At 45.1% G+C, this 26,671-nt stretch overlaps 2 protein-coding genes across 4 annotated transcripts in view; one reads left to right on the top strand and one right to left on the bottom strand.

Annotated features, from left to right (window-relative positions):
- Window positions 1–7,924: 7,924 nt before the first annotated feature.
- TMEM126A (transmembrane protein 126A) lies at window positions 7,925–18,047 on the top strand. Of its 3 annotated transcripts, none has more exons than XM_084274285.1 (5): window positions 7,925–7,944; window positions 10,271–10,389; window positions 14,678–14,871; window positions 15,988–16,102; window positions 17,781–18,047. In XM_084274285.1, exons 2-5 carry the CDS (start codon window positions 10,280–10,282, stop codon window positions 17,983–17,985), a joined length of 624 nt encoding a protein of 207 aa, XP_084130411.1. In that variant the 5' UTR covers window positions 7,925–7,944; window positions 10,271–10,279; the 3' UTR covers window positions 17,986–18,047. The 3 variants fall into 3 exon arrangements, with proteins under 3 accessions (XP_084130411.1, XP_084130409.1, XP_084130410.1); XM_084274283.1 differs by lacking the exon at window positions 7,925–7,944 and adding an exon at window positions 7,950–8,011; XM_084274284.1 differs by lacking the exon at window positions 7,925–7,944 and adding an exon at window positions 8,046–8,081.
- Window positions 18,048–26,048: 8,001 nt separating this feature from the next.
- The window catches only part of CREBZF (CREB/ATF bZIP transcription factor), a gene marked incomplete at both ends in the record, with an annotated part of 1,807 nt that continues 1,184 nt past the window's right edge, over window positions 26,049–26,671 (bottom strand). The window contains one exon of the mRNA XM_084262051.1: window positions 26,049–26,097. Within this exon, the coding sequence (XP_084118177.1) occupies window positions 26,049–26,097 (49 nt within the window). The remainder of the gene's footprint in view (window positions 26,098–26,671) is intronic.

Here is a 26,671-nt window from a genome sequence, read left to right as displayed (position 1 = left end):
GAACCCACAAACACCCAAAATGATGTAGCACCAACTGAAAACCTCGTATTTATGTAACAGAATAATTACAAATTGACATCTTAACAGTGTAAAATTATTAAAGAGCCCTGCTTTGAAGTGCTTACAGTCTAATTAGATGTCATATAAAAAACTGGTAGAACTTGATGTATAGGTGCAAGAGTAAAAATCAGGAGTTGCTGCTTTGGGGTGTTTTTGCTGTTAAAAGCACTGCTCAGTGGGCATCCATCTGCAAGGCAGAATTCCTGTACTGCAAGACACCTAGGACTGAACTGGAAGGTGACTTGAATTATTCCACTACAGCTTCTTTCCAGGAAACTGTACGTGATTCAGTTCTCCTATAAATGTGCTTTGAAGGAAGCACAGAACTCTTTATACCCAAAATGAAGACAGATTTAAGGACCCTAACTTGTCCTGGGGAAGAGCATTTAATGCCACCAAAAGCTCCTCTGGACCACAATCACTCACAAGCAGTTTCTTCAGATACTTTGCATGTTGGGTACTACTGTCATCACCCACTGGGGCAAAGCAGCTTCATTTTCATAAAGATGTTGTTTGGCATTGTTTTAACCTACAGTAAGTACAAGAAGATACTACAGTGAAACAGACCTTAAACACTTGTAAGAAGCAAGAACCTGAGTAAGGCCAATTTTTCTCCTTTTGCTGAAGCAGGGACTGCAAAATCATCCTGTCACACATTTGACCACAAGTTACAAACTCAGCTTTTTCTCCATGGTCAGTCTCTGACATCTAACCTGGCCATTTGCAGCAAATTCAGAAGGAAAGAAGAGACGATGAGAAGAGGAAAATATGCTCATAATGCAAGACACCTTTACCTCTACTGAGTGCAATATGCATTTAACTGGAACGGAGGAGGATGCAGAGTCGTGTCTCTTGTGTCTGTATCAACACTACAGCTGCCTCCAATTCCAGTCATTAACAGTACAATAATTTCAAACACCTTTTCCCACACAAAAATAATGAAAAGTGCTAATTTATAGCACTTGTAGAACACGTATTGTCAGCTCTCATCAAGATCACAGATAAGGAGATGTTTTTTCCACTAGAAATTATACAAGAGACTGAGACATCATCTAACTGAGGCAAGGTAGTACACTTACCCTACAGTCTGTCTATGGAGACAAGGAGAAGATGCCAATTGTGAAGAAGACAATTCAGATCTTAAGTATGTTCAAATGCCCTTTGAGGGTGGATCTCTCTCTGCTGATCAAGAAAGCCCTTCCAGGACAACAGACTGGGCACCTTACATAGGTGAGGCAACTAAAATGGGATGGCTCTGCATTAAACATCTGACAAATACCAGAACAATGGTAGAGCTGGAAAAAGAATATCAATTTCACTGTTCCCAGTCCAGAGTCCACTTAGCTTTGAAGCCTGCATTTACAGAACAAAGACTTGGTCTGTATTATGCCTGCTCCTATAGTCCTTTTGTGGGCAAAAATATCTCACTGTTTCTCACAGAGGAAACAATGGCTGGCTGGAAAAAAAGATTACGGTCGTAAAAGCAGCTACATCTTTAAATCAAAGCTTTATGGTGAACGTTGTCAAAGTTTAGATAACAATATTCTGCCACTTGTTTGTTTAAGGCTTGGAAAACTAAAGTTGTTCTTTCCATGGGCTGTAAACACAACCTACAACTTTGCACTGCTCCCAGTCAGTTCACTGTAAGAACTGAGAGGGAGCTGAACAGAACTTGGAGTGAAAAATGTGGCCTTTTAGCCATGTACTTCTTTGAGAATACTTACCTAGCAACTGAAAGGACAAAAAGGCTGTAATACCAATGACTTAGAAGTAAAAGGGAAAGAAAATCTCCAAAACGTGCTGGATTTCCTGCGTTAAGCTTTAAGTAGCCCACAGCTACATTCACAAGGATTTCTGAGCACAAAAAGTGATCATCCTAAATTTAAATTTTGTTATATAAAAAAAGTGTTTGGTTTTAAAGAGATTTAGGGCATGAAGAACTCCAGTGCATTAATAGGGGGCAACTTCTTACGAATTCCTCCTGAGATGGTTTTAGACCCCTTCCTTTCAACAGACCAGCCACATAAAGTCAGCATCACCCTGTAAAATCTACCGGTTTTGTCAGATTCTTCTACACAGCAGAGAAGTGCTGAACATGGGACCAGATGGAGACTTCTTAATTCCTGGCATCGACGTGCCTAATAAAACATGTCCTTGAAAGCACTTCTCTATATAAAAGGTATGATGAAAAGAGTAATACCACGACAAACAGAATCAACGTGTCTTCACAAACTGGCTACAAGGTGGAGTCAAGATGGTATTAGCATCAGCCCCCAGGTTTCCTTTGGCTAAAGATACAATTCCTCTCACTCTTAGAGACAGAAAGTGAGATGGGCAGTACAAATCCCAACATTTAAGAATCTCTTACTGCCTGGACAAAGCTAGATGTGTAAAGACAATGCACATCTGCAGCCATGCATTCAGAGGTGGGGGTTCCTGCAGGAGTCACAGGCAGGGTTCCAGAACTGAAATCTGGTCTCCATCAGAGAGGAGCATGGATCTAATTAGTTCTTTCCGTCACTGTGAAAGACATGAATGAATTACAGTAGCATTTTATGCTTTTAACTAGTCCATAGATGAATCCAAAATGTATGTAATTACAGAGCTAAATATAGTGTCTTATATAGTGTCTTACGGTTAACAGAAATCAGCCTGGCTAAGTAACTCAGAAGGGAGGGAGAGAAGACATCTAAAAGCACAGAAAGACCTGACCTCACCCATTCTCAATGGTAGTACCATTTTACTTTGAAGCAAAGCTTTTCTCAAGACGTTCCCTAAATGTGTTAAGAACAGTTGTATTCAAACATATCCCAGTTGTATAAGAACTAATTTCTTTCTCAAATCTATTCATCCCATATCATCTCTGAACAGCACTGTCCAACAAATAATTTTGTAACTGAAAATGCCACCTCTGATGTAAAATGCTAAGTGCACATAAGTGAAAGATGAGCAGCCAAAAGCCAAAGAGAATAGCTACTTGTTTAATCACACAGCAACAGAGAAATGATCAACACAAGGTCTCATCCTCTACCTAAGGGGATGCAGGGCACTCCCTTCTTCCTTTCCAGCCTTTCTTTTTTCTTCCCTGAGACTGACAGCAAGCACGCCAACTCTGTGATTACCCTTTGGGAATGTGGAGCCTTATTTCCCTCCAGAGGGAAGAGAGAAAACAAAATCCTTTCACTCTAGCACATCAGGCAAAGGCAGTCATGTCCTGATCAGAACCAGCAGCAAACCTTCTCTTCCACACCTGTAAGAAATCGATGCTTTGCTGCATGTTTTTTACTATTAAGTAAATCATCTTTTTCCTGACTAAACAGGCCCTGACTTTGAAAAGCAAGATGGCAGGCATCATACCAAGCAATAAACTAGTCCAAAGCTACGTGAAATGTGAAGACCAGTACTGGATGAGAGAGCTTTTTCAAAGGCAAATTCTCAAAATGCATTCAGTGTTCTTTAGAAAGACCCAGAACAGGTCAATGCCAAAGAAAACAGTGTTTGGTAACAAGTTCCAAGGATAAGTATCGGGATATTTTAAAACTTGTTTTTACAGGTTTCTCTATCTCAATGCCAATTTTAGGAGAATTTTTTTGATCAAATCCAAAACAGCAACACATAAAGAAGTGTTGAAAGGGGGAGGGATAATCTTGTCCCTAACGCTGCTATTGAAATAGATACTTCTGCACAGCCTAGAAGAGAGTATCCCACCAAGATTTCTACAGATGGCATGAGTGGGAAAGACAGTAAACATGAACTCTCAAATACATAAGACTAGAGAGGGAAAATAAATTATCAACAGAAATAGGAAACTAGTTAGACACACAAGTGTTGTCAAAAGCACAGAGCAAATAAATGGGAGAAAAAAAGGGAAAAAAAAAAGAAACCCAGGAAAAATACCCTCAGTCTCCCTAATATTCATAGGAGTATTGGGGAGTACTTGTAACAACAGCAGATTTTATTTAAAGTGGTAGCATGTTTCAAGTTGCCAGCATGATTTTAATTACATTCAGAAAGTTAAAGTCCAATGCATGGACTAGACAAGTCATTCAAAATAATAATAATGAAGTCGTTGATTCACTCTCATTTTAACCCTGCAATTTACATGTTTAAACTCATTTTTAACAATAGCCTTTTAATACTCAAAAATATTCACACTGGCAACTGCAGTCCACTGATTGATGTGACAGACTAAAGTATTTCAAGGAGGATATCTGGCTCTTGTGAGCTTATCTTTTTAAATTGTCAAAATACATAACCTCCTAAGACAGAAAAAGAAATTGAAGCCTTGATGTTCATTATGACTGACCCAGACTGTCTGGAAACAAACAGGAAATCCACAGATTTTTAAGGCCAGAAGGGACCACTATGATTGCCAATCTAACTTCCTGCACAAAGGACCCGTAAGATTTCACCCCAAAAATCCTGCAGCCAGTATCTGGAAACCAAATTACAGCCAAACATCCGGCACGGAAACACCCTTAGCATAAATCACCTAATTTGGGATTAAGACTTAAAATATGAAAAGGCAATCTTAATTTTCCTTCTGTAAACAGGTAGAGTATGCAAGCCTCACAGTGCATCAGGGCGACAGGGTTACAGCGCAGCTGGAGGAATTATTAAGGGACGGTACTCCTCCACACACGTCCCCATCATTACTACGCGTAACTGTCAGTAATCACATGAATGACAAGACGATTCATTAAAATATTCCCATCCAAAAATATTGGTTTCTACACCGCCCTCTATTTAAAATACAATCAAAAAATCCCATTTATTGGCTTTTGTATGAAGGTAATTCTAGCGATCTGCGTGGTTTGATCGTTATTTGCACAGTAAATGTTAACTCATAACAAATCCTGAAGGGTTATTCCTACAAGGCAAAGCCACATCCACTACATCCCCATTTCTGTTGTGTAACATTCACTTTTTGCTTCTTTCCCCCCCTCCCTGTTTTGGTATCATCAGATCCAGGGATATATCAGATCCAGGGACATCTGGAACGATGAGCTGAATAGAAAAGGTTCACATGCCATTGATCCCGTTAGCACATGCTGAAATTTTAAATCAGTGTCGTATTTGCAAGGAGTTAGCAATCACCTAAGATCTCTTGAGTGCTTTCACCGTGAGAATTTGTCCTCATACACTCCCCAATTCTTGTCTGAATGCTGGAAACCACATTTTCCAAAGCTGCTTCTGTATTTGCTGTAATATCAAACTTCAGGCAAGAAGGGGCAATACACAAAGCTGGTTGTTTTTTCTTAAACGCTGCCATGCTACAGTCACAAACACCGTACTTTTATATTGTGTAAAGCATGGAAACCAAAGTTAGTTAAAAAAAATCTTTAAAAAGAAAACAAACCCACATTCAAATCACCTTGGAGACACAGCTCTCATAACTTTTATTTAAAATTAGCCTTGAAACTTTGTGATTTACTTACACTGTTACTGATGGCTGATGTTTATCCGCCAAACATGTAAAGAATAGATAATAGACTAAGCCCACAATTTTAAATTCATTAACGTTTGTAAGAGAGGCTGCTCACAATATTAAATGCCAAGCTTTCCTCTTGGTGTCTGTTCAAGATCTCTGATGGCTGATCTTTACAAAATAACTATTTGAGGCCAAATTTGACATGCTGAGCCTTGAAACATGGCATAAAGACACTTCTATAAATTATTCTTGTAAGCACACAGATTTTTCCCCCATTTTCAGCGCGACAGAAAAACAAATTCAATCCCCCATCAAAACACTTTTAATTTGAAATTGTAAGTACTAGAAATCAACAGTGTAACAAAATGAAGAGGCAATATGAGATATGAAGCTTCATAGCCCACCTTTCTTCTTGACTGGCATTCTTCTTCCTACTTCTGAATCTGGTTGCAAGCACTTATTTACAGGTATTAACGACGTACTACTGGAACACTGCGTGAGGTCAGGAACTGGCTATCTACTGCACAACACTTCTATAGTTCAGTTAGGAAATGCAGCTTCAATCTTCATTTCTATCAATATTTGCCGTTTTCTTGTATTGGATTTCTGATGCTTCCCACAAATAATAATAAGCAAAAAAAAACAGAAAAAAGCAGCTTTTTTTTTTTAAGAGATGCTTTCAATTTCTTTTAAAATATATTTGAATCTATAAAAATACAAGAGAAAATGTTCCTTGGTGATATAAAACCTTATTATAACTCCTCTTCTGGCAGCAAAGTTTGAAAATTAAAAGATTTTATGTAACACAATTAAGGCACAGTCCATCTCTAGGCAGCTGTCTCAGTACTCCACCTGTACATGCTCAAAAACGTATTATTTGCCGGACAAAAACGCCCAAATAATCCAAATAAGGAGGAAGACAAAAACAATCCAAAGTGACTCTTTAACTTCTTTCACTCCTTGAATGAATTCTGCCAGCTATGTAATAGGTGACTGCACAGCAGACTGACACGGTCCCTTTTTCCTCACCAGAGAACAGCCTTCAAATATCACCCTCTTACTCAACAGAAGTCACTGGCCAGTCACTTTCATTTTTATTATCTGCAAGCCACCCAGCCTTACGGTCTTTAATGTCCCTCTGATCCTCCCATGTATTAAGCGAGAGGATTGAAAACGAGGAAAGCAATCCCTTGACCTGGAATTATTAAAGTGACAGTGCTGCTCACCGGGCACTTTGGCAAAGCAGATTGCTTTATACTGGAGTCATTTACTTCATGCCATTTCTTCCCTTGCACAGCAGCCACCTCGTGAAAGAGGAATAAGGAGAGTTAGGAGAAAAGCTTCACAACACGTTCATTTTTCAGAGATAACGAAGTATTAAGGAAATAAAAAGCAAGTCGTGAGATCAGTCCAGAGTCTCCCACTCAGAAGCGCAGCTGGTTGGCTTCAATCTGAGCCTCTCTCTCTCTCTCTCCCCTTTTCTGGAAAAACAAAAAGAGAGAAACAGAAGCGGGATAGATTTTCCTCATCTAGCTCGTTAGGGAAAAGTACGAAAAAGGTGGACAAGCTCCAAACGCTTCCCTTCCCCGCACGAGGAGCTGTGAGGCACATGACAGGGCTTTGCTTTGCATCGTCTTCTTTAGGAGATGGAAACTGTACTTGTGAAGGGGGCGGCTCTGTTTTGCTCTTTAATGTTCACAATTGGGATCCGTTTGCCCCTCTTCCCTCCAAGCAGGGACTCTCCCCTCCCACCTCGCTTCTCCCGGTCCAAAGGGAACGGTGTGAGGCTTTCTGAAGCGGGACGGGGCAGAGAGGGCTGGCTTGGCCAGTGGAGGGCTGGGGTGGGGTGCAGGGGAACTGGAGGAGCCGGGCTAGGCTTAAGGAAGAGGACGGTTTGCTCCGGGTTGCCGAGGGACAGGCAAACGGCAGGAGCTGAGGGGACGAGGTAAGGGGGAGGGGATGAGGCGAATGGAGTCGCAACTGGGGAGAGGGGGCCAGACGGGGACAGGACGGGGAGCACAAAGGAGCAGGCGGGCAGGAGAGGGAGCGACAGGTCGGGAGGGGAGCGGGCGATGCAGGGGCTGCGGGGAGCAAGCAGGAAAGGGGCGCGGGGCTGAGGGGAGGCGGCGCCCGGCGCGGGCTGCCGAGGCCTGTCTGAGGGGAGGGGGTCAGCGGGTTACCCCGAGGACTGGGCCTCCCCCCATCGAGGGCTCCTGGCTCCGCTAGGGGGAGTCCCCGCGTCCCGGCCGCCGGCTGCAGGATCCCGGCTCAGCCCCGTCTCCATGGAGGGGCCGCCGCCGCCGCCGCCGCCATCCGCCGCCCCTAGCAACGAGCACCGGGCCGGGCGCTGACCCCCCGCCCGCCGGCCTGCAGCCAATCGGACGCCGCCATGCTGGGACGGCGGGGAACGCCCAATCAAAGGTGCCCTCTAAAACCCTGGATCACGTGAGCGGGTAAGATGGCGGCGTCCATGAAGGCGTGAGGTGGGAGGGGCCGTGCTTTCTCGGCGGGAGCGGCTCGGTAAGGGCGGGAGGAAGAGAGGTTTGAGGTCGCGCAGGCCGGAGCGCGGCACCGGTGGGGACAGCTCAAGGTCGTGCAGGCCGGAGCCTGGCGGGAGGGCCGGGACGTTGGCCGTGGTGCGGGGGAAGGGGGGTGCCGAGGGGGTAGCGGCGGCTTTTAACGGGCGCTAACGGCGGCTGGCGGCTCTGGGAGAGGTGCGGAGCTCGGGGGCTGAGCCGCAGCCTCCCGGTGTAAAGCTCTGCCTAGAGCCAGGCCGCGGCGGCTGGCCGGCCCCGGGCTGCGGGGGAGCGTAGGCGGCTGCATGGAGTACTTGCGGCTCCGCGACACCGTGCCCGCGGCTGAGCTAAAGAGCCGGTGTGCTGCCCCCCGCTCCTGACCGGGAACGCAGCGAGAGGCCTCGGGGCTGGCGGCGGCCCCGCCGCTCCCCGGTGCGTGAGGTCCCACGGAGGGGCCCCGCTCCCGCCTCCCGCCGAGGCCGCGTCCAGGCGCCGGCCCGGGGTGAGGCCGCGGGGCGCGGTCTTCGCGCTGCCCGAGGGAGCCCAGGTAAGCGTGGCCGCCGGAGCGGGGCGAGAAGCCGTCTGCCTCCGGAGGCGTCCTGGTCAGTAAATGCCAGGTTTAGTCCGAGCTCGCCGAGCCGTTCTCTCGCTCCCCCTCCATCAGCAGGGCAGGGGGAGAGGATACGGTTAAAAGCCCATGGGCAGAGATAAGGACTGGGAGGCAGCTCGTACCGGTACGGGCAAAACAGGCTAGGCTTCAGGGAAGCTAATTTGTTGTCTGTCAGATCAGAGTTGGATAATGAGAGATAAAATCAAGTGGCAAAAACACTCCCCCACCCCCCCAGCCTTCCCGGCTTCCTGGGCTCAGCTTCGCTCCTCACTTCTCCCTTCTCCTCTGAGGAGCACTGGGGAATGGGGGCTATGGTCAGTTCATCACACGTTGTCTCTGCTGCTGCTTCCTCAGGGGAGGTCTCATCACACTCTACCCCTGAGCCAGCATGGGATCCTTCCCACAGGTTGTCCTCCGTGAACTTCTACAACGTGAGACCTTCCCACAGCCTGCAGTTCTTCATGAACTGCTCTAGCGTGGATCCCCCGTGGGGTCACAAGTCTTCCCTCCCCAGCAAACCTGCTCCAGTGTGGGCCCTCTCCACGGGCTTCAGGTCCTTTCAGGAGCATGCTCCAGTGCTGATTTCTCATGGGGTCAAAGCCTCTTTAAGTTGTCTCCACCTGCTCTGGTGTGGGATCCTTCATGGACCCCAGGTGAAACCTCTGAGCTGCCATCATCCTCCATGTGCTGCAGGGGGAAAGCCTGCCTCACCGTGGTCTTCTCCACGGGCTGCATGGGAATCTCTGCTCTAACACCTGAAGCACCTTCTGCCCCTCCTTCTGCACTGACCTTGGTGGCTGCAGAGTTTTTCCTCTCACATCTTCTCACTCCTCTCTAGCTGCTGTTACGGAGCAGTTTTTCCCCCTCCTTAACTCTGTTACCCCAGAGGCAGCACTGCTGATGGGCTCAGCCTTGGCCAGCATCAGGTCCATCTTGGAGCCAGCTGGAACAGGCCCTGTCTGACATGGGTTTAGCTCCTGACATCTTCCACCCCTGTAGCCTGCAACATAACTGGAGGCATTCTGACTTGATACACGTCTCTAGCTAGGAGTACTGATTGAAATAAAGAAGTCCTTATTTGTGAAATACTAAAGCAGAGTAGATATCTTCATGATTTCTTTAAATCTTTACAAAGTATGGATTTTATTTCTTTTTATTCCAGTTCTATATGACAGTTAAGCCAATTTAAACCTGGAATACTGCCAAAAGCTGTTGTCCCATTAGCATCCTCCCTTATGCTACTGGCTTTACAGTTCATTGTGTTAGGAGGTGATCCAGCTGGGGAAAAAAAACCTCCAACAAGTACTCTGTTTCCTTCTGAGTTTCTTGCTCCAAGCTGCTCTATGGCCCCAGGGTTTGAGGTGCTCAGACAGGAGTATCTGGAGGGTGAGACTGTCTGTTTTCTTCACAGTGAGTACTTAAGTTGGCAATTGTGAAACCACAGCTGCAGCATCGCTGAAGGAAACAGTTTGCTAGGGTTCACACAGCCATAAATACCAGAGACTCGTGTAGCTGCGTTGTGCCCTTTGCTGGGGAAAATAGGAAATGCATTCATGATTGCATAGTGCCAAAAAGAGCCTAAATGTTTCCTTGATGCATACTGGAGCTGTGTTAACTCTGATTACGCTTGTTTGTTTGTTCCTTATGATCCAGGACTTCAAGATGACAGGAAGAGAATTTCTAGATTCTCCGCAGCAGAGACTATATTTGGAAAGGCTTAAGCGGATGGAAATCATACAAAAGATATTCGATGAGCTTCCTAAAGCAGATCAGTAAGTGCTGGTAAAGTAAATGAAGATAAGTGCCTCAAAGATTTCGAGTCTTTTTGGAGGCTTTTCTTTTTTCCCTTGCTCTTGTATTCCAAATCTTCCTTGCAGTTACAAGAAATATTTAGTTGTGAAGATGCTTGTTATTTTGCAGAACAGAAAACTTTTGTGGGTTTGTTTATTTTTAATGTGGTTAGTTCACAGTTAGCTCTGGTCCTCCTCAGCTGGTTTCTGGCATGTGCTCCCCAGTGCTTAAGGTGCTGGGGTGGCTGACCAGTCCTGGCTGGCTCTGAGTGTTCAGGCAGCCCTGTGCTAGAGCAAACTTTTTTCACTGAAAGAGTTGTCAGGGCCTGGAACAGGCTGCACAGGGAGGGGGTTGAGCCACCATCCCTGGATGTGTTCAAAAAAGGGGTAGATGAGGTACTTAGGGATATGGTTTAGCATAGGACAGGAACAGTTGGACTTGATGATCTTAAAGGTCTTTTCCAACCTTGTGATTCTGCGAAATAAATTTTTGAGGAAACCAAAGAGCATAAGGCTTTGTGGGTCTGCAGGAGTCACCTCATGTCCAGCTGAGCTGGCCTGGGGCCAGAACTGAGTGCACATCAACCTGCTGGGTTCTGCATTTCACCCTGCGTTGCTCCCAGTGTCGGGAAGGTAGGTGTCCAGGTGGTGGTGGTGGACGAGTCTGCTGGAGGCTCATCAGCAGGGTTCTGTGCCACACAAAATCAGCTAAAAGCCTTCTGGGCCTTACAACCAACCTTTGTTTTGTGTGTTTTATGATAGTGCGTTTCACTGCAAAACCTTTCTGGACCCTAGCTGGCTCTGTAAGGAGCTGTTTGCCCTTATGTATCATCTTGGATAAGTTCTGTGTACATAAGATTAATCAGAAGCTGCTGTTTTTTGTTGTGGGTTTTTTTTTTTTTAATAGGACTGCACTGCTGGCTAAACAATGTGCCAGTAGTAACACAGGGCCCCCCGCACAGGTGAGACAGCAAAATGCCACTATCCCTTCCGCTACAGTCAGCATTGTGTGGGACCTGCTGCCCTCGCAGATGACATACGACTCTTCTTCCCCAGAAGAGCAGGGGAGGCACTGGTGATGTGAGAACACCTCGATAGAAACTGTGGTACTTGGAAAGAAAAAACTGCCAGGGGTGTGGGCCTTTATTTGTATCCAGTTCTGCATTCAGTTCTGGGCTCCCTGGTATAAAAAAGACAGGGATCTCCTGGAGAGAGTCCAGCAGAGGACTGTGAAGATGATTAAGGGCCTGGAGCATCACCCCATGAGGAAAGGCTGAGTGAGCTGGGACTGTTCAACCTTAAGAAGACTGAGAGGGGATCTGGTCAATGTTTATAAATATCTGAAGTGTGGGACATGGGGGGAAATGCCCAGCTTCTTCTCAGTGGCCTGTGGGGACAGGACAAGGGGCAATGGCCTCATGTTGGAGCACAGGAAGTTCCATGCCGATATGGGGAAGAACTTTTTCACAGTGAGGGTGACAGAGCCCTGGGACAGGCTGCCCAGGGGATGTGGAGTCTCCTTCTCTGGAGATATTCAAGACCCATCTGGATGCCAACCTGTGCAACCTGTCCTAGGGACCCTGCTTTGGCAGGGGGGTTGGACTCTATGATCTCTGGAGGTCCCTTCCAACCCCCACAATTCCGTGAAATTCTCTGACATGACAGGACATGAGTTTGCACTGGTTTGGATTCTTAAATGCACCGCTACATTTTAGTCTCTGTCCTCCACATTTATGTGTGTGCACACGAGCGTTTCACTCCCTATGACTGTAAATGCACCGAGAGAATGAATTGGCTTAGCCGCAGAAACTGCTCTGGGGACACTCAACGAATCACATCCAGTATTGGGAGAGCAGAGATTTGAAAGCAAATTTCTTCTTAAAACCCACACAGGAAAAAAAAAAAGAAGCATAGCCCTGAAGTAATGGTGAGAGAGGTACCTGAGCAGTGAAGTTATTTTCTGTGTGGCATCAGAATTTCATCTTTAGTAGCTGAATTTTCATGTGTGTACCAAGAATGAAAGTATTTTCCTACTCAAAATGAGAAATGGTGTTGGGTGGTTTGTATATTTTGGGCTTCACAAGGTTTATCACCTACATCTCTGAAGCCTTTTCCAAAGGATTTGTCAGTGCTTAGCGTTACTCTAAGCACTAAAATGTAAAAGAACGTTAATTAGTTGGATTTTTTAAAAATCACTTATTTTAATTGCTAAATGCCTTAGAGATTGTCACATTTGATAATTTTGTGAATAAATAGGGTGTTTGGCCTCGCAGAAATTTTACGACCGGTTAAGCATTTGATTTTCTTTGGTGCTTCAGCGATTAATCCAACTAATGATGCATTTTAAAACTACACTTTTACCATAATAATACTGGCACAGCCTTGGAGTCAGAGTGCCTTCCAGTTAATTGCTCTGCCTGGTTGGAGTTGTCATTCCAGGAACTTTAGATTTGTGAAAGGCAGAATCAAAGAGTTGTTTCCACTCACCAGCTGTCTGTGCCAGGTGTATAATGCAGCTTCCTTCTGCAAGTCAAATGAAATACATCACAAACTGCTCACTGGGCTTGTACAACTGGCATGCTTCCCTGTTCCATCTCTGGCATTACCTGCTGTGATGGAACGTGCTCAAACAGGAACTGTGTGTCAGGGTGTGAACTGCTGCCATCTCTGACCAGACTCTTCTATTCTGCCTTCACCACAGTTAATGGCAACAGGAGTAGCTGCTCTAAACTGTGTTAAAAATGTGGTAGATAACAGAATCACAGAAGGGTAGGGATTGGAAGGGTCCTCTGGAGATGTAGTCCAACCTCACTGCTAGAGCAGCATCACCTCAAGCAGGCTGCACTGGACAACATCCAGGATTGCTTTGAATGTCTCCAGAGAAGGAGATACCACAACCTCTCTGGACAGCCTATCCCAGGGCTCTGCCACCCTCACAGTGAAGAAGTTCCTCCTCATGGCCAGGTGGAACTTCCTATATAAAGTGTATGCCCATTGCCCCTTGTCCTGTCCCTGGGCACCATTGAAAAAAGACTGACCCCATCCTCCTGATCCCACCCTCAAGGATTTATCAGCATTGATAACAGAATCCAGTTTTTCTGTTGTCAAGGGGAAAAATATTTCCAGTTTTGTAAGCCAACTAGTATAGCCTCCTAGCAAGGTGGGACCTCAACATTACATGTTCCCCATGCACAAGGAAGGCTTAGAGCCCTTCAGCCTATAGAATTACTGTGAGTGATCTTCCAGCAGCTGCTGAGGTCTTTACTGCAGCATCTTGATCATACCTGATGTGTTCTGTAGGCTTGTAGGCAGAAACTGTAGGTGAGCAGGCCAGAAAGAAGGCTGATTAGAGGAACTAGCTGTGACTATATACATGTCTTTATTTTTAAAATTCTTTTCAGAAAACATTGTCCTTTAAAACATACTAATGTCCTGGCTTTGCCCCTCCTTTCTCATGAATAGAGAAATATGAAGAACTGAGAAAGTCCTTGATTGTCTGACAGCAACTAAAAACATCAGGGTGTTATCAGCACTGCTTTCATTTTAACACTCAAACACAGCATTCCATCTGCTGCTACAAAAGAAGTTAACTCCATCCTGACCAAAACCAGGACAGCTAATTAGGAGAGCAAATTTCATGAAGTTTCCATTAACCATAACAAAAAACCAAAAAAAAGTGGAAGAGGCTTCTCAGCCTTCCTGTGACTTCATCTTCAAGGCATGCTTAAACTCAGGCATAGAATCATAGAATGTGTTCAGTTGGAAGGGACCTTTAAGGGCCATCTAGTCCAACCCCCCTGCAATGAGCAGGGACATCTTCACTAGATCAGGTTGCTCAGAGCCCCATCAAGCCTGACCTTGAATATCTCCAGGGATGGGGCATCCACCACCTCTCTGGGCAACCTGTTCCAGTGATCTACCACCCTCAGAGTGAAGAATTTTTTTCCTAATGTCTCATCTAAATCTCGCCTACTCTAGTTTAAAACCATCGCCCCTCATCACTCCCTGCCCTTGCAAACAGCCCCTCCCCAGCTTTCCTGTAGCCCCTTCAGGTGCTGCAAGCTGCTCTAAGGTCTTCCTGAAGCCTCCTTTATAACAAAGGATCTTGTATGGTGGCTTTTGAAAGCAGTTACTCTCCATATTGCACCAGCAAAAGATCTATATCTCATACTTCTTGCTGTAGGATATTCAGGAGTGAATAGTAGCATTGAGTAAACCAAACGTTTCTTTGCATTTCTCAGTTGCTGAAGCCACTTTCTGTCTTTCACAGGAACCTCGTTAATCATGGATCATACTTCCTTGCAGCAAACTCCAGTCTGTGCGGCTTAGCGGCAAATAACTTGTTCAGGAATATCCTGCACGTCAGAAAGGCTTTGGTAGTGTCAGCGTTGCCCATGGCTGTTATTCCATTCATTTCAACAATGGCTGTTTATGAAGTTTTTGTGCGTGAGCCTTTATTTGCAGGTACAGAACCTTGTTATCCCTCGTTTTGAAACAGCTTTGCTCTCTGTGCACGATGTAACACTAGAGGAGCCTGACCTCGCCCTGAACTGCCGTGGTCTTGAAGAACCTCCATTTGTAAAACAGGCTTTGAAAAATTACCTGATGCATTGAGTAGAGTGAGTTCTTGAAGCTGAGTGGGACAGGAGCCACGCGTGTGCATTTCTGTATGTTTGGGAAAAAATGGGGATGTGTAACAGATTCTTTTTTCTAAAATCATGCACAAGTGACTACAGCAAAGCAGTTTGGTTTCCCCCATGTGTATGATCTCATTTGAAAGTCAGCTTTAGAGTGATAAAGTCTTTATGGCTTGAAATGAGTGATTTTTGATGTTGGGGTTTTTTTATTTAATTTATTTCTTTTTCCCCAAAATCAAGAGGCCGTGTGGTGGTTTGACCCTGGCTAGAGGCCAGATGCCCACCAAAGCCACTCTATCTCTCCCCCCTTTTCAGCTGGACCGGGGAAAAAATTAATATTGAGAGGCTTAGGAGTTGAGATAAGGACAGGGAGAGATCATTCCACAGTGAGCGTCACGGGCAGAACAGACTGAGCACAGAATAAAGGAAAGAAAACTCTCTAATTGATGACACTGCCCTGCACAGCCAGTGACACCAGAGTCAGGTAATGAGAACTATGGACAGATCTTAAAGCACCTTCCCCCACCCCTCCCTTCTTAGCAGACTTCACTTTAGTCAGGATTTCGCTTCCTTCTCTGGGGGCAAAAAGCAGCTGCTAGAGTTTTTTTTCCTAACTGTGATTCCCAGAGGTGCTGTGACCATCGCTGATGGGCTCGGCCTTGGTCAGCAGCAACTCCAGCCTTGAGCCGGCTGGTGTTTGCTCTGTGGGGCCTGCAGAGAGCTTCTGGCTGCTTCTTGCAGCAGCCACCCCTGCAGCCCCCTCCTGCACCAGAACCCAGCCACACACAACTAGAGCAGGCCACCCTTCAGAGTCCCTCGCACACCTGTACATCGCAGGTGTTTCTGTCAACCGCCGGTTCCCACGTTGCCACATGCAGCTTATAAATTGCTGTGGTGGTGGCGCTACGTGGATCTCAACAGTGAAATATTGTTTGTCGTGCAGGTGACCTGAACTGTGAGGTCTGTGCTGTGGTCAGAGGAGGATTAATAGGAGCTGTTGTGGGTGCCTTCTATCCTGTTTTGATGGCTCTCCCTGTGAATGCCAGCCTTGCAGCCAGGTACGTTTTACTGACTTGCAACATGTGAAATGAATTTGTCAGTCAAATCTTCAGTTCTCGTTTAAAATTCTGTGGATTTTTAGTCTGTGCAGGCTTGTCATCTTGCGGGCTGTTAGTCTGAGGAGAGGGATTTACATTAAGGTCACCTGATTGCACAGCAAAGTTTGTAAGAGGCCAGGCCTCACCAGGCCTCCAAAGTGAAGCAAGATCTGCAAACCTGATAGGCTGTAAAGCACTTGGGTTTAGCTGGAACCTAAGCAAGCTACCCGTGATGTGCCTGTGTGTGAAGTTGTGGCTGCTGTTCTCCCAAGCAGTGAGAACTTGAGAACTGGCTGAATGGCAAAGCCCAGAAGGTGCAGGTTCTATTTGGAGACCTGTAGCCAGTGGTGTGCCCTGGGGGTCAGCACTGGGTCTGGTTGTGTTCAATATATTGATCAGTGCCCTGGATGAGAGGATAGAGCATGCCCTCAGCAAGTTTGCTGGTGATAGAAAACTGTGAGGAATGGGCAATGAAGCAGAAGGCTGCACTGCCATTCAACTAGATCTGGAGAAGCTGGAGAGTTTGGCAAACAGGAACCAAATTAAATTCAGTAAGGGCAAGTGCAGGGCCCTGCACCTAGGGATGAATAACACCAGGCACCACAACAATTTAGGGGTTGACCTGCTGGGAAGCAGCGTTGCAGAGAAGGACCTAAAAGTCCTGGTGGACAACAAGCTCTCCATGAGCCAGCAGTGTGCCCTCATGGCCAAGGCATCAAGATCATGGAGTGCATCAAGAAGAGTGTGGACAGCAGGTCCAGGGTGGTTCTCCTCCCCCTCTGCTCTGCCCTGGTGAGGCCACAGCTGGAGTATTGTGTCTAGTTCTGGCGTCCACAGTTCAAGACAGACAGGGAACTACTGGAGACTCCAGAGGAGGGCTATAAGGGTGATGAGAGGACTGGAGCATTTCTTACATGAGGAAAGGCAGAGAGGGCTGGGGCTGTTTAGCCTGGGGAAGAGAAGGCTGAGAGGGGATCTGACCAGTGCCCATAAATATCAAAAGGATATTTATGGAGGATTTAAAAGGATTAAGACAATGAAGCCAAACTCTTCTTAGTTGTGCCCAGTGACAGGACAAGGGGCAATGGGCATAAACTTGAATATAGGAAGTTCCACCTAAACATGACGAGGAACTTTACTGTGAGGGTGGCAGAGCCCTGGGACAGACTGCCCGGAGAGCTTGTGGAGTCTCCTTCTCTGGAGACATTCAAAGCCCCCCTGGATGCTGTCCTGTGCAGCCTGCTTGAGGTGATGCTGCTCTGGCATGGGGTTCGACTAGATTATCTCCAGAGTTCTCTTCCAACCCCTGCCCTTCGGTGATTCTGTTAAGATCACTGCTTAGTGCAGTTTGGCCAGACAGCCAAGAGATGTTCCTGATTCTGGGCAGTGCCTATCTCCAGGCTCCCTGGCAGACATCATGCTGTGGATTTGGTCAGGGCACAGTTGGTGAGTCTTGGCATGATATCAGTGACGTGGTCAGGATGGTTTGTAGCATTTAACCAGAGATTTCAGTACCACCGGGTGATTTTAACTTAGAATAAATTCCTAGCTAAATATTTGTAATGGCTTTAGCATTTAATCTTTCTTTAAATTGGATGAACAAACCATTAACGTTTCTGCCACTATTTACATTGTGTAGGTATGCTTCATCTCCCATGCCTGGGAAGGAGAATCTCTTACGCTTCTGGCTCACAACTGCTCAGCCTGTCTTCAGAAAGACGAGTTTGGGCATCCTTGTACAGGTTCTGACTGGCATGTACCTCGCTTCTAAACATCACGGAATATACACCAAAGTCCTGCAGCGGATGCCCACTGGCAGGGACCCCGAAGAGTTACAAGCCTGAGGTACTTAAGCTTTTCAGTTGCCTTGGATAAGTAACTGCAATAAACAAAGAAAGAAGTTGTTGCTTGCTGTTTTACTTAGTAAAGAAACAAAGTTCAGACCTTGCATCAATATTCTGTGCCGTTCTGAACTCACAAGTTGGTTTTCATTACACTTCATAAGGACAGGTGTTTTCCTTTTGGAATGGAGTGGGATAAATGGATCTTTCTTGAGGGCAAATCATATGAGGAACAGCTGAGGTCTGGGGAGGTGATTGTGCCCCTGTACTCTGCATTAGTGAGGCTACGCCTCGAGTACGGTGTCCAGTTCTGGGCTCCTCACCACAAGGACATCCTTGAACGAGTCTAGAGAAGGGCAACCAGGCTGGTGAAGGGGCTGGAGGAACCTGGAGGAACAGCTGAGGGAGCTGGGGGTGTTTAGTCTGGAGGAGGCTGAGGGGAGACCTTATCACCACCTACAACTACCTGAAGAGTTGTAGAGAGGTGGGCGATTGTCTCTTCAGCCAGGTGACAGGAGATAGGACAAGGGGAAATGGCACGAAGCTGCACCAGGGCAGGGTCAGATTAGATGGTAGGAAAAAATTTTTCACTGAAAGAGTTGTCAGGGCCTGGAACAGGCTACTCAGGAATGTGATTGAGTCACCTTCCCTGGATATGTTTAAAGGATGGGTAGATGAGGTACTTAGGGATATGGTTTAGCATAGGACAGGAATGGTTGGACTTGATGATCTTAAAGGTCCTTTCCAACCTGGTGATTTTGTGATATTGCTTGTGTTGTGTTTGGCTCTACAGTGATGCTGTATCGTTTAGGAGCTGTATACATTGTTGAAAAGGGGGGTTTCTCTTTGTAATACAAACCAGTGTTTTAAATAAAACTAACCAAAAGAAAGGGGGAGATGACAAGGCAAGATTTTTCTAGAGGTTCCTCAAAATATTTTTCCCTTGAACTTTCCTCTGTTTTCCTCACACAGATTTCCTCTCAGATTACCCCATTGAGGCTGTTACAAGGGTCACTGTTATCGTGGGGGATTTGGGAGCAATTCTCCTGTCAGGCTCCCCAGTGTATATATCAAGTGACCGAAAAGACAGAAAAAAGCCTAGTCAGTTTTGTCAAGGCCTTCAAACTAGCCTTTTCCTGCAGCAAGGAGCTGTGTTGAGATGCCTCAAAGAGCCAGTGCTGTTACTGCGGCATCTCAGCTACCTCTAGTTTTACAGGTAGTGGTCCAGAGTCATTCCATCTCTGGAGATACTCAAGACCCATCTGGACGCCTCCCTGTGCGACCTGTCCTAGGGAATCTGCTTTGGCAGTGGGGTTGGATTCGATGACCTCTTGAGGTCCCTTCCAACCCCTACAGTTCTGTGATTCACTTACGTGTCAGGCCTGGCTTCATGGTTGGTGACTGTATACTCTCGAGCCATATAAATTACTAATTTTCCTACTGTGTAAGTGCCGTGGTTTTACCCCAGCTGTGAGAGACGAGATCCACACAGCTGCCTGCTCTTTAAAGGAAAAGAGCAGGGGGAGAAGGGGGGGGGGGGCGAGGCAAGGGAAGGGAAAAGGAAGGGGCAAATAACAACCCCAAAACCAAGAAACCAAAAGCCCGTGGGTTGGGATAAGGACAGTTTACTAAAATAGGAGAAAGCTAAAATATAACAGTGCTAACAGGACTTTAGAGCAAAAATATATGAAGCTGTTGATACACGATGCAGTGTCTCACCAAACCCACAGCTCAGGCTGTGCCACCCAGAGCTGTCCCGGAACCCAACCATCCCCCAAAAACCGCACTTCCTGGAGCCGCCCCCTCCTCCTCCCATCAGCTCCCCTTTATACTGAGCATGATGTGATTGGCATGGAATACTCTCTTTGGCCCTTTTGGGTCACCTGTCCTGGCTTCGCCCCTCCTTTCTCATGAATAGAGAAATATGAAGAACTGAGAAAGTCCTTGACTGTCTGACAGCAACTAAAACCATCAGGGTGTTATCAGCACTGCTTTCATTTTAACACTCAAAGTCAGCATTCCATCCACTGCTACAAAAGAAGTTAACTCCATCCTGACTGAAACCAGGACAGTAAGGTACCTTTAGTGCATTCTGCATTTTAAGAACTGCACTAGGGGTTTTTTTCCTACAGAAGCAATCACTTCAATCTATGCATTGTGTAAATTGTAAAACGTGCACAGTTACTGGTCAGGAGTCACGTAGGCCTCAGTAAAATTCTAGTATTCCCAACGTGCCCATAGATATACTTATTGATGAGAATTAAGAGTTGGTTGAGGATTTATGACCTAGCACTGCTGAAAAATGTATTATCTTATAAGACAGTGAATTATGGTACAGCCAGAAGTCATCAACCTTTAATGTACAGAACCACTGACCTGTGATGACCAAAATAAAAGGCAATTACTTTGCAATAATGTGTTTCACAGAATCACAGAACCTTTGGAGTTGGAAGGGACCTCAAAAAATCATCTAGTCCAACCCCCCTGCCAGAGTAGGATCACCCAGACTAAATCACACAGGAACACATACAGGCAGGTTTGAATGTCTCCTGAGGAGACTCCACAACCTCTCTGGGCAGCCTGTCCCAGGGCTTTGTCACCCTCACAGTGAAAAAGTTCCTCCTTATATTCACATGGAACTTCCTATGCTGCAGCTTGCAGCCATTGCTCCTTGTCCTTTCACTGCCCATCACTAGAAGAGCCTGGCTCCATCCTTCCTGACTCTCACTCTTTATATTATAAAGATTAATAAGGTCAACCCTTAGTCTCCAGGCTAAAGAGGCCCAGCTCCCTCAGCCTGTCGTCCTAAGAAAGGTGTTCCACTCCCATCACCTTGCTGGCCCTGCACTGGACTCTTTCAAATTCTATGTCCTTCTTGAACTGAGGGGCCCAGAACTGGATACAATATTCCAGATATGGCCTCACCAGGGCAGAGTAGAGGGGGAGAAGGACCTCTCTTGACCTATTAACCACACCTCTTCTAATACTCCCAAGATGCCAGTGGCCTTCTTAGCCAGGAAGGCACATTGCTGGCTTATGGCCATCCTGCTGTCCCCCAGCACTCCCCAGGTCCGTTTCCCTTGTGCTGCTCTCCAACAGGCCAGTCCCAACCTCTACTGGTACCTGGGGTTGTTCTTCCCCAGATGCAAGACCCCACTCTTGCTCTTTAAGAATGACAGTGAATGGCTCAGTGATTATTGTGAGTGTTTAACAAGATAGAGTTAAGATATTGTAAATTGAGCCAAGTGCTTTTTAAAGTGAAAACCTTTCTGTTCCATATGATATTTTAATTTCAATCCAGGGTAATCTTTCTGAGAGTAATTAAAACACATGTGGTGCTGTATGTAAATGATCTGACTTGGATAAGCCACTTGTTTTTACGTATTAATTTCTTAGGATGAAAGGTGAAGATTGCACTTAAGTAAATCCCATCCCTCCATGGTTTTTAGTAAGTTGCAAAAGACCTATAGCTGTTTCCAGCAAAACTGCTCAATACAGAGATTGCAAGTATCTATTTGAAGTGTTCAGCGTTGGTCATGTCAGGGGTCTGCTACACATTCCTGAGGCCAGAAAGGTGCAGTTTTTATAAGGAGGGAACCTTCTCAATTGTACGCTGTGTCCTCGTTGAACAACTTTGAGGGGGGAAAGGTTCTCAAGAGTTAAACTGCTTCAGCAGGACACCAGTAAGTTGTAGCACACACATGGGAAGAAAGGGTCTTTACAGAACTCTGACAACACTCCTTCCATTCCCTATGTGGTATGGGGCTATGATGTACCTCGTACCACTCGAAGTCCAAGGATGAGCTTTTACCAGTTCTTGGTCTCCTCAGTCTCAACAAACTCTGTGCAAACATGGCCTCCCTGTTTGAAAACCTGAGTTCAAACAAGTTTTAGGTGTAGCCCATCGCAGGCTACAGATCACAGCAGTAACTTTCCTTACATTCTGAGAAGAATGCAGGTGGTCCGATACATAACCTATGTGATGGACTTTTGACTAATCCAAGTCTGAACTAGAGCCAAAAGAACACCCAAGAGGTTGCCTGTAGGTAGCAATCAACAATCCTAAAAAAGCACCAGTTTTGTCTTCCACGTGTACCATTTTTGATGCTGCTTCTCAACATTACAATCTATTCCACAGCTCCTGCAAGTGATACCCTCACCTCCCAGGTACCTGCCCCAGGCCAACTCCCAGCATCCTCCTGCTAATGAGGAAAGGTGAAATTATTTCCCCAAATCTGCGTATCAAACTGTGTGAAAAACCACAAAATCAGCTGCTGGTAATGAGCAGTTTTACACAGGGTGCTCTTTAAACACAAAGCCTGTTGGAACAACCCCCATACCTAACATATCCCCAAGATATTTACAGCCTAATAGCAAATACAACCCTATAGAAACAGAGGATTGATGATTCTAGCAGAAAACTCATTTAACTACAAGCTCTGGAGAACACAAGATTTTTTTAATATCAGTGAATTTACAAAAGGCTTTTGTATTTTGCAAAAGACCTGTGTTCACAGGGAAAACCGATTAGTTCTGACACGTGGCATGAGGAATCTGCTCAATCTGGAAGTCCCAAGAGATGCCAAGCATTGTAATATGGTTCCTACATCTACTTTGGTAGCATCTCCAGACACCTAGAGATTGCAGAAACACTGATTTGGTTTTTTCTCACAGCTGCTGCTAAGCTCTTCAGAGGAGAGACACACGTTAATATAGAGTGCTACCAAGAGTCACAGGCACTGGAATCAAACTGTAAAGGATTAGCAGAGAACTGAGCATGAAACTGTTTCTTACTTAAATGATAGAGAGTCTTCAAGTAATGAAGTTCCAGAAAAGGACGGTAGCAGAGCCGTGCAGTTTAACACTGGCAGTATGCGGTTACAGTTCGTACAGTCTGACACCCCCACAGATATCCCTGCCGAACAGTGTATTTTCTACAGCTGGCAGAGTGTGCCAGCGCGCCTCTACAGAGGTTGGAGGCAGCTGTTAAACTTTTAAGGAAGCTTCTCTGCCAGACACCTTTCCCTAGGCTGCCTGGATGTAAGCCAGTCAGTCGGCACACTATTTCACACCACTCCCTACAAATCAACATTTAAGATGGACAGAAATCGAAGTCTACAGCTTGCTCTGGAGCTTTGACATTCTTCTGTCCTTTCATCACTCTCAACCCGCTTGTTACACCTACCCCAGTGTTTTGTGCAGGAGCATGGTTTAATGGCATATTACTAACCCTGAAACTTCAGAACCTACAAATGGGACAGAAAGGAGGAAGATGCCAACAGACCATGGAAGTGTTTATGAAAGTATTCTCCATGGTTTATTTATCCACATGAATCAAATACCAAGGAAGTAACACAGCCGGGAACAGTGATTCTCAGAAACAACTCTATCTTTGGTTCAAGGAGTAACGCCTTCGGTTTGTTCTCACCACAAACTTAACTTGAGATAGATGAGTAAGAACATTTCTCCTGAATATCCTGATCCATTTTTTCCTTGTTTTCCAAGCTGACCCACATGCAACAGCATTTTCCCCTTTCTGTTTTCCCAGCTAGCATCACAAACCACTCGATTAAAGCAAGGCATTCATGAGAGGAGAAAGATGAAAAAACATTTGAACCCATAAAGTGAAAGATCAACATGTCTGATTTTATTATATCGTATTCTTATCTGGATGGCACATAATTACAAAGAAACATTTACAATATATTTTCAAGTATTAAGTTATGTCATTTCAAGGCTTCCACTTCAAAAAGCTACATTAATAATACACCATACAGATAGTACAGTCGGTTAGAATTTCAAATAACTTCCTCCCCTCTATTTGGTTTAAATATGATTCAGTAGGCACTAGAAATGCCTGCAGCCACTTACTTTCTCGGGACTTGACCTTGTTCTTGTACCGGTATACATCATTTTGCACGTTAGAAAATCAGCTACTCTCAGACACAGCTCACAAGTAGTTTCATGACTAGAGTGATGTGCAGGTTCACAACAGAGACCAGAACTATGTCCCTGACCTCTACCGGTTAGCAGTGATGCAAAAAAAGAAAGAATGCATATTTAAGTTAACTGCAAAAACACTTCTAAGCTGAAGTAACTGTAAAAATGCCATTGTAACATCCCAGACTCGCTACATTAGTGTTTCTCTTTTTCATCAAGCATGTTCAACTTCAAAACACAGCACACTGGTGAAGTCTGAGCTGGGCAGGCTGTGCCCAGGTTGAACACCTCAATTATTTCCGTGTTGCATATCAGTCTGGACGGTTAACTGATTCCCTGGCACAGGTGTAGCCCCTCAGTTAAAACAGGGTTACACAGTTTAAGACTGCAACTCTGAACAGTCCTGTTGATGCCACCTCAGAGGCGTAAGGTAACATGTATCCCACTAAATCTCTTTTGTGCTGGCAATATACCCTGAACAGGTGGAATTCTGCATACACTGGAGTAAAACCTGTTTGATAGGATATTGTCTTTTAATAAAAACATATTGGATGACAGTAAACGATCCCAGCATTCAACCTTTTTTTTTTTCCTTTTTTAACCAAAAAGAGCAAAAGCCCTGTTACCTCTTTTATTCTTATTTCTTATACTACCTTTTAAAATAAAGCAGGAAATGTGGCCAGCAGCTGGTCCCGTCTCTTCTGCCCCAACACAGCTGAATCCACTTTAGCATAAAGAAAAACAAGGATGCTAAATACACATATACTTTATCACACAGTGATGTTTCACAAAGAAAAATCAAACTCCTTTTATACTGACGAATGCTTGATAGGCTTTAGCACCAATAAAGCAAATGACTGGGATAAAACACTTTCACCTTCTATTTAGCCTTAAACACAACATTTAAGGCTTTAATAAAGAAAGAAGACTTTAGAAGCACTAAATAGAATTATTATTTTTTTAAGCAGCTAATAAATTAAATTGTTTTAGGAAAGTCTGTTCTTTGTGAAACCTCACTTTACATATTATCATTTTCACAATCCTTCTTCCCCCAACTGACATACATATAAACAACCTAAACACTGTAATACAACTGAAAAAAACAACCCACTCATCTTTTGTGGTAGGGAGAAACACTGACTAGTACAAGAAAACACACACTATCATTTGTCAAACTATTTTTCCTCCTATCATCTCATTTAATTATGGAGCATTTTTTAAATCGTTAGCCTCAAGAGACATATTTGCTCATCTCCAAACTGTGCTTAATTATATAAAGTTATAGATCTCCGGATACTGTAAGAGGCTAAATTAAGAACTCCACAGTAAAATTAAGCACATGCATATACATGCAATATCTTTAAAATTTAAAGCTACTCTGAAGTAACAGGAATTTCAGTGTGCATGGGCACAGAGATTCACTTCTGGGAAGCTGAAGTAACGAGTTACTTCGATGCACTGCATTCTTCAAACCGCAATTCTCGTTAGAGGTCCATGCAAAAATAAAAGTGACTCCTCTACATGAGGATTCCACTGTACAGATTATAACCAGTGCTCAGGTTCTGTTTAACCGGGCAAAACTCTGCATCACCAATTAGAGCAAGCTAGAGAAGGGCTTTTTAAAGGTACCGTGCATCCCTAACACTAGACAGTATTTTAAGCCAACACGCCACTGGGTTTTTTTCCTTCCCCATTTAAAAAGCAATTTACTTACACTTTTGGGACAGTCCCCTATTATAAAAAGCTGTAAATGTCACATCCCCCTTATTAGCATATTTTCCCATTTCAGTTCATCAAACCTTCAGTTTAATAAAAAATTCCTGTTTCAAGTGGCACAAGCATTCATTTTTCAATTCGAAACGTAGCCCATGTATTGGCTACTGTGTGCGTATTCGTTTAAAAAAGGAAAAGAGGAAAACAGCTAATCGGAACGATGCAACTGTCATTTTCACTACTATTATCACCCAGAGCTAGAAACATTTTGGCAGAGTAGGCCAAGGACCAGAGAAATCATTTCCTGAACCAGTCATTACAAGAGACTGGCATAAGCAAAGCAAGCTGTCTGATACCGCATTATGGGAATATATTGATCCTTACCAGGTTGCGAGGTGGAAAACGACTGTTCTTTAACCCCTACACAACGGAGCCTGGCAGGGCAAGCACCTAAAAGAGAAACTGTCAGAGAGGTTTTAATAGTAATGTATAACTGAGATGCAGTACAATTTCATATGCATGCTTTCTTTTGCCGATCATTACTATTTTCTTAAGTCTGTCCAGTGACGACGTCTTAATGAAGTTTTTTGGTTTGGTTTTCTAAGCAAGCATTTTCAGCTTCTCAGGATAAGCAGGCTAGACATTATCTGACTCAAAAAGACTGGGTAGTCAGCGTTATCTTTACTGGCAAGTGTGAAGCGGAACCGAGCACACCTTCACGCGTCAGGTCGGCACGATCTTTCCACCCAAGTGCTGCAAACAGGCTCTGGCGGCACCTCCGCGTGCACACGCGTGTGTCAGCTTGCACGACAATTACCGCACTGCTGTACGCAGCTCTGCACGACTCTTAGGCCACACGGGCTCAGACCACTACCGTCCACACGCCAGATTTACGTGACCTTTTACCAAGGCCACCATCTGGCTCTGGCTTCAAGAGAGATTTTTTTTTGTTAACCCTGGCCACTTAGGCGCCAGGTTCCCCTCCTCTGCATCTCCCCCAATACCACCCCATCACCACTGTACTTTTTCTTTTTTC

Source organism: Gallinula chloropus (genome assembly GCF_964237585.1).
Source record: "Gallinula chloropus genome assembly, chromosome: 1".
Classification (NCBI taxonomy): Eukaryota; Metazoa; Chordata; class Aves; order Gruiformes; family Rallidae; genus Gallinula; species Gallinula chloropus.
The sequence above is the reverse complement of the archived record's forward strand: the minus strand, read 5'-3'. Positions and strand labels throughout refer to the sequence as shown.

What these genes read in the sequence shown, in the direction of transcription:
- TMEM126A (XM_084274285.1), top strand. Translation starts at nt 10,280, where the DNA reads ATGACAGGAAGAGAATTTCTAGATTCTCCGCAGCAGAGACTATATTTG. An exon ending in GCGTGAGCCTTTATTTGCAG is followed by an intron (nt 14,872 to 15,987) that starts GTACAGAACCTT and finishes TTTGTCGTGCAG; the next exon opens with GTGACCTGAACTGTGAGGTC. An exon ending in AATGCCAGCCTTGCAGCCAG is followed by an intron (nt 16,103 to 17,780) that starts GTACGTTTTACT and finishes TACATTGTGTAG; the next exon opens with GTATGCTTCATCTCCCATGC.